Below are 13264 nucleotides of genomic sequence, written 5' to 3'. Positions count from 1 at the left end.
AGGAATGAGGGATTTCAAACTGAATTCACCCGAGTTTGAGCCGGCTCACTGGGCTTCTCTGAAAAGTCAGAAATGAATCAAGCATAACATTCAACCACTTAAACTGATTTTTCTGTTCATTAATGCAAGTAAATAACTATAATTTGACATATTAATCAAGAAATATTAATGTACTTTACTATTTTTTAAGTTTTTTTGTAAATCAGTAAATTTGAAAATTCATGGATAACAATAATGATTGCATTTTAGCATTAAAAATATCACTTCAGTTAAAGAGCTTCTACATATTGGTGTATTAACCATTGCAGAAACATAAAAAATGATTTTGGTAATTATATTAGGGCAGCTGTGGCATAAACCTTACTTTGGTTAGGGTTAGGGTGGTCTAATAAATTTGTTAAGCACTGTATTTAATCAAGTACTTTATAACTACAACTGTGTCCTCACAGGAACATGTAAGAAAAGAAAAAAAGAGATAACACAACATAACATAACAAAACATTAAAAAATGACAGAAAAACAAAAGGATTACATAACCAAACATGACCTAATATAACTTAACATAATTTGAGAAAAGATAATAATGTTACACAATGTAACAAACAACATAAGAAACATCACATAATGTTACAATACATAACAGAAAAATAACATAATGAAACCTATAATATCACGTAACATAACATAAGAAAAGATGACAAACATCACATAATATAACATAAGAAAATATAACAACGTTACATAACATAAGAAAACAGACATAATGTCATGTAAAATAACAACAAAATTTGACATAACATTAGAAAAGGTAACAGGCTGTGTCCGAAACCACTTACTCATTCCCTGCTCCCTATCCACTACATAATTAACAGCACATAGTGGACTATAATAGTGGACTCAACTGCAAAACACAAAATGATTTCGGACACTACTTGGGCTGCGGGCAATGACGTCATCATGTCACAATTAATACATTAGCAACAATGGCTCACAGATTTCGGTGACAACGACTGAGTTTGGGAAAAAATTTAATACAGAATTTGTCGATGGTGTATCCTGTCATGCTTTAAAAGTTGAAAGCAGGGGGTACAGATGGCCTTGTGGGTAGGTCAGGCCCATGTACTTGGGTGACCTGGGTTCAAGTCTGGCCTGTGGCTCTTCCACGCATGTCATTCCACACTCTCTTATCCATGTTACTGGCTCAATCCACTCTACTATCCCTACAATAAAGGCACAAACACCCATTAATCATTCTTTTAAAAAGAAAAAAAAATGAAACTAGTTTGGGCAACTAAAACAAAGTCCATCAAAAACACAGAAAGGTTGAAAAAGTGACCACAGTGTTCACAATGAATCAATGGTCCTTACTTTGTTCTTTGGGTGCTGTAGCTTTAAGAGAAGCTTTGTGAAATCACAAGACACCCAGACAAATGTAAGAGGCTCCATTTTCCAGCAACACTAAGAGCAGCACTTACACAACACAAAGACTAAGACTAGAAACAGTCCCTCACTAGTAGTCGGTGCTTTCCAAGCACAGCCATTGTCTCCCAGTAGGCGTGCCTTCTCTCATTAGCTCAGTTTCATTTAAACATGTAGCCAACCAGGCGTCATTGAGGTGCTTTAAGCTTAGCATTGTTCTGGCAGAAGACAGTCGCACCAGATCCTGTTGACATGACGCACATCTCCCTTGTAATTCCAGCGCACAAGTGATGGGTTTAGGCCCGCTTCAACACGGTAGAATTTTCCCTGCTCGTATTATTTGCCATTGTCTCGGATTTAGCTGTACCACTGAGATTAGCAGCCCCATCCATTGTCTTGGAATGTTCATGAAATCCCACAGAAAAAGTAAAGAGGATCTCGGATTAACAGTTCCTCCATGCAATAGGCTGAGACACAGGAAGGAGAGAGAGAGCTGTACAGTTGGAGTCCAACTGCAGCGACTGCCAGTAAGCACTTCACCGAGCTACAATAGACTTCAAGACAATCACCTTATGCTGTTGTGCAAATGCCTCCCACCGGTGTAGGCCGCAAGTCTTCTTTGCAAGCTTCAGAACAGGGCTCAGTGTATGTCACAGCTGATCCTGACATTTTGTGACTGCTTCTCAGGCTTTTGTCTGGGCTTTCACAGCCCGCCACAAAGCACGTCACAAGAAAGAGAATAAGACAAAGTATTAATGAAATGGACAGTGGCCAGGGCTAGACATTTTTATTCAGAAACATTCCTGGAGAAATCCCTCCTTCTCTTTCTAAGATCTTCACTTCCTTTTTATCTCGATAAATTCTTTCGCTTTGGCTCGCAGATGAAAGAATGAAACAAACTGGCATTCTACTTCTCAGTGAGGCGTTCGGCATTGATATGAGCTTCTATGTGAAAAGCATTAGGCAGCGATAACAGCTTTGGCTGTTACACATGTTGGACTGCACACGTTGAAAACACAGATGCTCAAAGAATACCTCATGCTCTCTACCAATGAGGTGGTGTGGAAACACTAAACAGACGCACAGCAAGCAGGTTAGCTGCTGTGAAGGATGTCTGCATGCTTTAAAAAACCCAGATTACTACTTAGAAACTAGTTAACATATAATGCAAACATTCTCTAATGTTTTAGCTTGTTATATAAAAGTTTTTGGTGAGTAAAAACAGGTCAACTCTCTGGCTTAAAAAAAAAAAAATTAAGACAGAAACCTTAAAGCCACATGTAAAATCACTCCAAAGACAGACATAACATCTCTCTTTTATTTTTTGCATAGAAGCAGATGACATCAGTCCAGGTCAGCTCAGTGTTTTGCTCATCATCTGCATCTGTTCTCAGTTTTGAATCTCATTTTGTTTATTTTACTATCAAGCATTGAGCATTTTGTCATTTTTCAGTAATAGGAAGGAATGTTTCTGGGATAATTCAATGGCTCAAATAAACATCTGTGAGAAAATGCAGTCCAGCATTGACTCTTACTAACACTAGAAAGACCATTACAGTCATTTATACTGTTTTCAAATTTGTAATTCGTATAACTTTGATGTGGCAGCTACATTTTGGTGGCTTGGGAACATTCATTGTTTCTCCTAGAGACCAATTTTAGACATTGAGTAGTTGAATTAAACCAGGCTGAGGAGGTTTTTTGGTCAGGATAAATGTACCACTCTGTGGTGCTGATCAAGGGCTGATTAGAATGACAGTTTCAGGGGTATGTGGAAAAAAAACCCGCTATCCATGTGTAATGGAGACAGACATCAGAAAACAGCTGTTTTGGTTGTCAAACATTTCAAGACAGTCTGGCAGCAGACCGTACGTCTGTGATGAGCACTCCCACAGACCATTCATCGGAGATGCCATATTTCTCAAAATCAAAGAGCTGTAATTTGTTCAACATATTTCCAGTTTTAGGGGTTTTTTTTAGATTTAGCTTTATTCACAAAGAAAGTATGACAATTACACTTATGAAATAATCACATTGCAAACATTACAGACTAAGGCTGGCCACACACTACAGGATTTTAAGCCCAATTGCCAAGATTTGCCTCCCCCGACGATCGTGGGGGTGTATACTGACTGGAGCCTCGTCGCAAACGATTATTTGTCTGAGTAGTCTGCATGTGTGTGGTGTCAACACAATTCATTTCCTGCTCCAAATTGTCGCGTCATAGCCTCCCAGACCCTGAATCGTAGATATCAAACATGTTTGATATTTACGGTTCTAGGTCATAGTACTGCTGACGGAGTATCCACAACAACCAATCAGATCGAGCAGACGGTAGCGTCACCAGACGAATCATACTTACTTTCACCGCTCACAACCATAAACACAACTGTACCTTAATTCCAGACAGGATTTCGTCCTGAGTCTTTCCCATGTTGATTGTTGCTGCACCTGTAGCACATGCCAGGACAGCCTGTTGTGGAGAGACAGCAAGACGGTATCAACAGTCATCTGTGTTTTGTGTTTTTTTCCTGAAGTCACGTGACCATGCGAGGTCAGAGGCAGGTCGGCAGGTGTGTGGTCTTGAGTGATCTGAAAGTTTGGCTGAGTCGTCTGGTGTGTGCGTTAAGAAGATTAAAGATGAAAAATCTTTGGAAATTGTCCTGAATTCTGTGGTCTCTCACGGTTTTAAAATCATTTCAGATTAAAAAATCGTCTAGTGTGCCGGCCTAAGAAACATTTCATAAATAAAACAGAGAGAGGTTGGTTGTCCAATCCAGGAATAAATTATGCATAGACCTGTTTAGAAGTAGCTACACAAACAGTGGCTCACTTTAGCTTCATCAGCCTTAGCTAAAGCTAACATAGCTACATTAGCTAAATAATAAATGCCACTAGATAAGCCAGTGTAGCTAAGTTACCTAAAGTTAACTTGCCATATAGATAACACAGATATGTGTCTTATGTACCTGCTTTGTGAGCTCAGCTTCAGCCATGTTAGCTACATAGATACCTTCACTACATAGCTAAGTTAGCATTAGCTATAACTGCTAAAGCTTTGGATTTTTTTTATTTTTTTTTTATTCGGATGTATCCTTAAAAGGTCTAACAGTTAGATTCTTAGAATAACCACAGTGCAGACATTACAGCAGGTAATTGGGATCCTAATAAACAAACAAACAAACAGACTAAGAAACGTTACATAAATAAAATAGGATAAAAAGGTGGGAGGTCAAATCTGGGACTGAATTATGTATAGACCTGTTTTAGATGTAGTTACATGAACTCAGGCTCACTTTCGCTCTGTTGGCTTTAGCTTAAGCTAACATTGTTACATTAGCCATGTAGTTAATGTTACTAGATCTGCCAGTGTAGCTAAGCTAGCTTAAGCAATGTAAGCTTTAGGAAACATAGCTATAGCTAACTTGCCACATAGATAACAGATATAGCTACCTTAGCCACATAGCTAAGTTAGCCTTAACTATATTTACTAAAGCTCACGTTACTAAAACTAATTTTAGATTTTTTTTTTTATTAAATTTAACTTTTTCATTAAAAAAAAGTCTGGCAGTTACATTCTTAGAATAACAACAGTGCAAACATTACAGACTAAGAAACATTACATAAAAAATAAGATGGAGAAAAAGATTTATAAGACTGACTTATGTATAGACCAAAAGTAGTTACATGAACGCTGGCTTGCATTAGCTTCATTAGCTTAAGCTAAAGCAAACATAGCTACACTAACTGTGTAATTAACATTACTATATAAGCCAATGTAGCTAACTTAGCTTTAGCAGCGTAATATTTAGGAAACATGGCTACAGCTAAATTAGCTATGTAGATAATGTAGATATGTAGCTTGTGAGCTTAGCTTTAGCTATGTTAGCTACACAGCTCAGTTATCTACGTAGGTTTGCAGGTAATGGATCTAGATAAGCTACATTAGTTGTGTAGGGATGTTTTTTGCTGAGGATGAGCTTTTTTTTTTGAAAGCTGACAGCTTTATCAAACGTTTAGTAATCAGGTTTTGTAGGTAAGGTTTTCAACTTTTTTACTTTTGGTATCCGTTCTGTTAACCCTCACCCTAAACCTAACCCTAAATTGAAGTTTAATCTGATTTTATTATTATTGTATTATTATTATTATTATTATTATTATTATTATATATTTTTTAATTTTAGCATGCATTTCTGTTCTGAAATATACGGTGTCTCTGATTAATGGTCTGCAGTCAGACCACTCCCATTTCATCATAGTTATATAAATCAAATTAACCTCAAAATTATGAACTGAAGCTCATTATTTTAGTAAAGAAGAGTCCAGTTAAACACGCAAAATTAGCACTGGCAAAAGCCAACAGAAGGAAAAAGTCAGGAACAAAAATAATTATGATAACATCAAATATAATATTAATGATAAAAAAATATGAAGAAGCAGCAAATTTGGTTTGCTGTATTGCTTTAGCTTACCTTTTTCCTGGATGAAACTTTTATGTGGGGATTTTTTTTTTTTATTCACTAACAGCATAAACACCTTTTTTCACTCCAAAATATCTGGGCAAATGGCTCTACTTTGTTGGAGTGAAAATATCAGTAAAATTGATAGGTGTTAGGTGTTTGCTGGAAATGTCACCCCCAAACTCCCGGGAACTAGGACAACCCCAAAATATATTTTCTATTGGTTGTTGTTATGATATGTGGACATTATTATTCAACCATTACAACAGAATGTTTCAATATGATATCAGATACAACCAGTTGTTATTTATTTGTGATATTAGAATGTAGTATCCATCAGAAAAGATAACAGTTTATAATCTAGCCGTCAGAATGACCCATTGTGATCTTTCTTGTGGGTTTGGAGTTCTGGCCTTTCGTGTGTTAACTCAGTTTGTTTATTCTGCTATGAAGCATCATGCATTTTGAAAATTTTAAATAATAGGAAGGAATTTTCCAAGGGTATTCCCATTGTTGGAATAAACAACAGTAGGAAAATTCAGTCCTGTTTTGATTCTAATTGATAACTTTTCAATGCAATTTAGTCAAAGTAAACATCTGAGTAAAAAAAAAACAAAAAACAAGTACAGATTTGTGACTGTCTACTACTGTCCATTGTCAAGAATCTTTACATGCATGTATTTCTTTGTAAGGTAAGTATTTGCATGCATCAGACTGTGTGTCTGTGTGTGTGTGGTTGCCCACTGATGCGAATCTCTCCAGGTACGCTGCTAGCCTCCAGGGATGAGGAGGTGTTGGAGGTGAAGGCAGGTGATCCTGTGCTTCAGCGGCGACTGCTGCTCCACGGTGGTGGTGGTGGTGGTGGTGATGCCTCGGGCTCCAGGTCCTCTCAGGCCCACACTGTTGCCAAAACCCAGACTGGGGCCAGTGCTGAGCTCGAAGGAGAGGCTGCACTGGAAGCAGGGAGGATGGTAATGGGCAGAGAGAGCGCTGCAAAAAGTAATGCTATGCTTTTGATTTTTCATTTATATTTATTTCATTGTTTGAGGCATAACCTTAGTGTTGCATGTATGGTTTGATGTTTTACTGTACTTTCTAAAAAGCTAATAATTAGAGGGAAGATGAAAACGGCCCAGAACATAAATCAAAATCTCCAAATGAATGGCTTTGCCAGTCAAAGATAAAAGTTTTGGACTGGCCCAGCAAGAGCCCAGATCTGAATCCTGTTGAAAATCCTGCTGAAAGTAAATGAATTGGAAAACACCATCGTCACCAAGGATTGGAGAAAGCAGGACAAATCCAAGGCCATGTTGATTGTTTTCTTTGACAATAGGGCTACGGTAAAGATTTGCATTTCCAATGCAAAAAAGGAGCAAAAATAGCATCAAGAAAAGTTTTATGATCCAAAAAGGTCTTAGGGAAGGACCAATGACCCCCAACAGTTAGGTCCAAAATGTTTTAATAACAAGCAAATTCCTAAAGATATATCCACAAAATTATTATGTGGATTTTCATGATGTATAATGGCTTGCAGTCAATAAAAATCACATATTGTACAAACATAACAGTAAATGATAATGCATGAGACTGTTATTCTATATTTTAGTGTCAAGGCTAGATGAGTCATTGTTTTATTGCAATCTTATTTATTCTCATTCATCAGATTTCTTTAATATGTCTCTATAAGTTTAAAAGTTTAAGCTTAATGAAACTGATCAGTTACAAGCATTTAATTTATAAGTTCACACTGTAAAGAGAGCTTTACCATATACTCTCTATGTAAGATGACTTGATTGGACATATTCAAATTAAAATACTGTATAATGATGCAGTCATGTTTTGTTTTTTAAGGTAAGCTTTGTGTTATTTCTTGCAGTGAGCACAGCTAAGGAGGCGATCCCCCACTACGCCCAGCAGCTGAGGGAGCGTGTGCGGCCTGACATGATCACGCTTGGCAGCCTTTCACTGCAGCAGGTCAGCGCTACAAAGAGGAATATCTGTGTCATCATCCCATATTCACCAGCACATCAGCCATGTCCATTATGCTGTGGCTTGGGCTAATGGACATAGAGAGTGTGCATGTGTGTCTGTTTTTGTCAGCGTGTACATGCTGCACATTTCTCTCTACATTTGCTTGACTTTTTGTCCCCAACCTTGTCCCCACACTACCTTTAAAAGTTGTGCATGTGGTGTTTTGTGCAGATTTTTTTTTTTTTTTTTGAATCTCTGCTGAATGCAGTCATGTGAAATTGCTTTTTGTAGAACATGCATTCAAGGTTAGATAACTCGTTCATTCTTGGCTCCGAATAAGAACATGAATTTTAACTACATAATCTATGCTTCATATGATATCCTTGCACAATAATGGATTTGTGGAGACAGTTTTGCTGCGTCTTTGAACTTTGTTGTGTATTATTATGTATATTTCTTCCTGACAGAAGCTGCTTTTTCTTGGTTTTTACCCGTCTTAAGGTCTTTTCAGGAAAAAAATAGAGCGTGACCACCTTTTTATTTTCCAACTAGGGAGTGAGGAGATTGTGAACTAGATCTAAAGCTTCTTTCAAAACAAGTGTTTGTGTGCCATAAATTGGAAAAGCAATGCAAGAACATGGGGTTTCCTTTGTGTGGGAAAATCTTGAAACGTGAACATATGTAAACAGAATGCAGAACTTCTTTCCACTGTATTTTTAGTTCTAATCTCATTTGAAAGGAGACTACAAGTCAAATTATGTGAATAGAAAGTCACGTAATTGGAAAAAAATGGCTCAACAATGTCTCCACATCACTTGGAAGCGGCAGCACCAGTTGACTCATCCTGCCTTACTCCATAATCAGTGGCATCAACTGTGTACTGTATCAGTATCGGGATCAGTGTTATCTTATTCTGCCATAATATGTATGCGCTTTGCGACTGTTTCCACACCCACCTCCCATTGAAAGCACATTATCCACCAGAGATTTCACATCTATTTTAAAAATAATAGCGTTTTTCTTCTTTCTCTATTCTGCCGTACAAAGCCTCTACAGGGCGAGACGCTGTCACTTAGCAGTGTCAATGCGTCTGAATGGGGAGTGTGAATGTGCTGACTGAATGTAAAACCGGCAGAAATACTCATCAAACGCTACATGTCTTTAGGGCCTGGCTCAGTATCGATTGCCTGCAGATTGCATTACAGTTGCTCCTTGTGCTTAATTCTGCCATTATGGTGCACTGCACTGTTTCTGAAAGCTGCATCCATAGAAAAGTGTGCATGTGTGTTTACACGTATTTTCAGCAAGCGGCTCAGAAGGGAACGGTGAAGAGGAGTGAGTGGGCAAAGAGGAAGAGGAGACTGATGGACTTCTTAACTGGGGATGTAAAGGTAAAGGCCTATGGACTCTATATGACATGAATGAAGGATGTTTAGCTATTCTATTTACAGTAAAATTACTGGGCTGTTTATAATTTTAACCCGTCACAATTGTTCTTATGGCATGTACACACCTAAGCCTAGTCAGACCAAAGATTTACAAGGCAACAAGATGAATTCAGAGTGTTGCAGAGGACAGTTGTAGCTGTGTGGATTGATCGGTTACAGCTCAGTTCAGGCTGGCTGACGGTGCTGCCTTTAGTTAACCAGCTGCTGGTTTGAGAATGTGAAGCTCTAAGTTTGTTTTAGTGTCTTGGAGGCCAGAAAGGAAGTCAGCTGACAATAGAGCTCAACAGTGGGGCTCTGGAAATGAAAATTTTATTCATTTTTTCCACGATGGATTTGATTATTAGCCGGTTCGTCCCTGTGTATACATGAAAGGATAAAATGGACTGGCTCTCTGTCAGATACAGCAAATATGAATGAGAACATGCCAAGACAGTTAGCATAGTTAGCCTTGCCAGTTAGCCAGGAATAATGTTACAGTGCCATTTAGAAGACACTTTAATCCAAAGTGACTTACATCTGGGACAGGTGTTCCTGGCATTAAGGACCTTGCCCAAAGGCCCACAATGGACGCTTGTGCTCTGACTGAGATTTGAACCTCCAATCTCCCATACCACGGTCTACAATTTAAATGTCTACAATAGTGTAACTCTGGTAAATGAAGATACAACAAAATGTTATTATCCTATTATTATCCTATTGGCTATGTCTATATAACATGTTGTTGAGGTCAGGTAAAGGTGCCAAACTAGACCACAGCAGTGTTAATTTCGTTGACTAAAATTGTGACTAAAAATGTTTTTTTTTCCACGAGAAAGACTAAACTAAGACTAGCCAAAAATAGATCTTTGATGACTAAAACTAGACTAAAATGTTTTTTAGTTTTCCTCACAATTTCAGAGGCTAAAATTAAAAATAGCTGTCCAAATTAACACTGAACCACAGATGAAAGAACAATTCTGACATGCCGGTCTTGTAGAACTGGGATCATGGGGCGTCAGACACATTTGTTGATTTATTCCCAATATTCCTACTCAGGCCTGAGAGAGCTGCAGCCAAAGAATCTGGTCAAAATCTGGCTGAATCGTGCTCCTGTATATCTCACTTTGTATAGCAGATGCCTATTCAATGGTAAATTAATGCAGCAGTCGTAGTCCTCTGACTACTCAAAGGCGCTTTTACACCGTAGGTCGAACCCATCTATCCCACCCTTTCACTCCATTCACTCCACATTCATTCACTGATAGTAGATGTTGCTCTGGTGAAGAATTGGCCATCAGTTTTAGCAAATCCCATCCATACACATTTACCCGCCACCGACGAGGCAGGGGCGGCTTCTTGTCTTACGATCGTCTCTACCTACTGAGCCACAGTCACCCCCTATACAGAGGCTAGAGTCCACAAACCACCCTCTCTCCCTCCTTATATTTATTGTCTCTTCAGCTGTCTTATCAAAAATAAAGATATAAAGCCCCAAAAATATGCTTTAAAAAATCTGGGGAAAATCTGTATGGTCTGATCCAGCCTTGAGAACTAATTTCTGTTTCAGTTTGATTGTCTCTAAGAAAAAGCAGAATCAGACTGGGCACTGCTGGTTACAGTTGCATGTGTTTATATCACTTTGAATACCCTGGTTTGGTTATCTCAAACTAGTTAAATGCAGTTGAAGCACTGGTTCCCAATCAGAGGTCTGGGACCCCAAGATCTTAAGAAAGATCCCGAATATCTCTCAAGGGGGGCATAAGGCTTTGTCTGCTCTAAGGCTGAAAATTAGAATTACTTATTTATTTTTTTACACAGCTTGCCCCGTTAATGGTCGTTGGGGATTGGAGCCTATCTCAGCTGTCACTGGGCGAGAGACAGGGTAGACCCTGGACTTGTCGCCACTCAATTGCAGGGCTGACATATAGAGACAAACAAACAGGCATTATCAGACACGGATATGGATTTAGACTCACCAATTCATCCAATGAGCATGTCTTTTTGGTCTTTGGGAGGAAACTGGAGTACCCGAGAACATGTGAACTCTGTCCAGAAAGGCCCTGCAGAAAGTTATTGCTATAGAAATGAAATGATGTCTCAACCATTTGCACTAATGCAGAATGGCCCACTGCAAGCAGTTGCAGCATGTTTCTTTGCAAATCTTTGGTCTGATTTGCTTTAGAGCCATGACAAATCAGAATTGAAGAATATTCAATGATGGCAAGTGTCTATTTTGGTAATTGAATGTAATGCTAGGAGACAGATATAGAACTGAAAATGCATGGGGCTGTTACTTCATGTCCATCTCTGTCAACCACAGAGCAGCATTCACTTTGTTTTTTTCTCCTGCTTTGTCCTCATTGGCTACCAATTACCCACCAACATCTTCTGCCTAATAACAAAAGACACCTTTTTTCATTCTTGTCTTGCAGTAACTTCTTTTTAAATTTTGAAATCATATAAAATGACACTGTTTTTTCCTCATCCCTTTTGACATCAACTCTTATTTCAGTTTTCATTTATGTATTTGGAAAAACAAAATCAAATAATCACTCATTTTCAAATTCTCATATCTGTTTCTTAAACTTGTATTCAATCACCAAAAGAGACATGGACTATTAACCGTTAAAAATCCCACATTAGCTTCTGTAAAATAGTTTGAAAAGTCAACAGCGGTTACTGTATTTAACTCAGTCTGTTTCCTCTTGAATCTTTCCTAGGAGCCTCATTCAGAGAGAGACTGTGACGTAGCGGCTCCTCCGCCCGGGCTCAACACTCTGCTCCAGTAAGTCCAGCCCATTTCATATTTCTCTCCATATGTAAAATTGATGTCACACGACTGTAATCATTAATTGTGTAAAAAAGCATTTGTATTCCCGCTGACATCCGAGAAGGCATGTAATTCATATGTCCTCTGCTTGGCTTCTCCTGTCGACGGGCATTGCATTGTGGGTAGAATGGCTGCAGGGCACAGAAATCTGTCCATGTCACTGGGCTGGGAGGCGCATCAATTCTTGGTCCATCCACTTTAGTCAGAGATCACACATCAAATCTGGTAGGGAGCGCCCTGCGGGCGCTCAGCTTAGCATGTTTAAGTTTTTAGTAATTATGGACTACCATGCCAGCTGACATGATAAAATCAAGAAACTGCTTTACACATCAGCCTCTTCTGTTGTGTTTGGTTGTTTTATGGGTGGGTGGTTGTCGGACACCAGCTCTGTCAGATGAATGTGGTTCAGAGTTTAGTGAGATGACCTCCTCTCGACAGCCTTGAACTCTGTAAATTCCTTCTGATATCAATGGTGGGTGGCTATTAGACATGGGAGACTTTCTATGCATCACCTAGGGCTACATCTGCCGGAAATTTAATGAGAAATGATTTCACTTTTTCTCTCCCTGCGCCTATAAAAGAAAAAAAAATAAGGAGGAGAGACACGGAGCTGACTTGTGGTTTTTGTAACAAATGTGTAATTCATTTGTTTCCACTGTTTCTGATTTAATGGAGGTCGAGTAATTGCATTAGGAAGCACATTGTGCCTTGTTGTGAACTGATGAAAGCACATGTAATACTTTTGATAGGCGAACAGAGAGGAGGGAGAACGCCGAGAATGGGAAGAAAGACTCAGTGCCTCTCTTTGATGCCGAGCATTTATTTGCTGAATTATCCTCCCTTTTACAAGCATCTTATCCCCAGTCACAGGCAGGCCAGGGCCCCTGTGATATTGCTTTATTTTGAGGAATTAAGAGAGGTGGCAAGGAGACAGAGCAAGGCAGCCGCTTATTACATTACAACTGATAAGATTGAAAAGCCGGGAAAGACAGAGCGAGGGAGAGGAGAGAGAGGAGAAGGACCTCAGTGGAAAGTGTTTTGTTGTGTTGTTATTAGATTTAGCTCCAGAACAACAAAGAGTCCAGAATACAGGTGGCTGTAAACGGGGTTAACTTTATCTGTTTGTGTCTGTTGTACATGTACATCTGACAAAACAA

The 13264-nt window shown here is 38.8% G+C and overlaps 1 protein-coding gene across 1 annotated transcript in view; it reads left to right on the top strand.

Moving 5' to 3' along the window:
- ofcc1 (orofacial cleft 1 candidate 1) overlaps positions 1-13264 on the top strand; it is a 198188-nt gene that overhangs the window by 18254 nt on the left and 166670 nt on the right. Inside the window, exons 7-10 of the mRNA XM_041814710.1 lie at positions 6642-6878; positions 7756-7853; positions 9155-9241; positions 11998-12056. Of these exons, the coding sequence (XP_041670644.1) occupies positions 6642-6878; positions 7756-7853; positions 9155-9241; positions 11998-12056 (481 nt within the window). The remainder of the gene's footprint in view (positions 1-6641; positions 6879-7755; positions 7854-9154; positions 9242-11997; positions 12057-13264) is intronic.

Source organism: Cheilinus undulatus, linkage group 19 (genome assembly GCF_018320785.1).
Source record: "Cheilinus undulatus linkage group 19, ASM1832078v1, whole genome shotgun sequence".
In the NCBI taxonomy this organism is placed as follows: Eukaryota; Metazoa; Chordata; class Actinopteri; order Labriformes; family Labridae; genus Cheilinus; species Cheilinus undulatus.
Note: the sequence above shows the minus strand (reverse complement) of the source record. Positions and strands in the feature narration are given on the sequence as shown.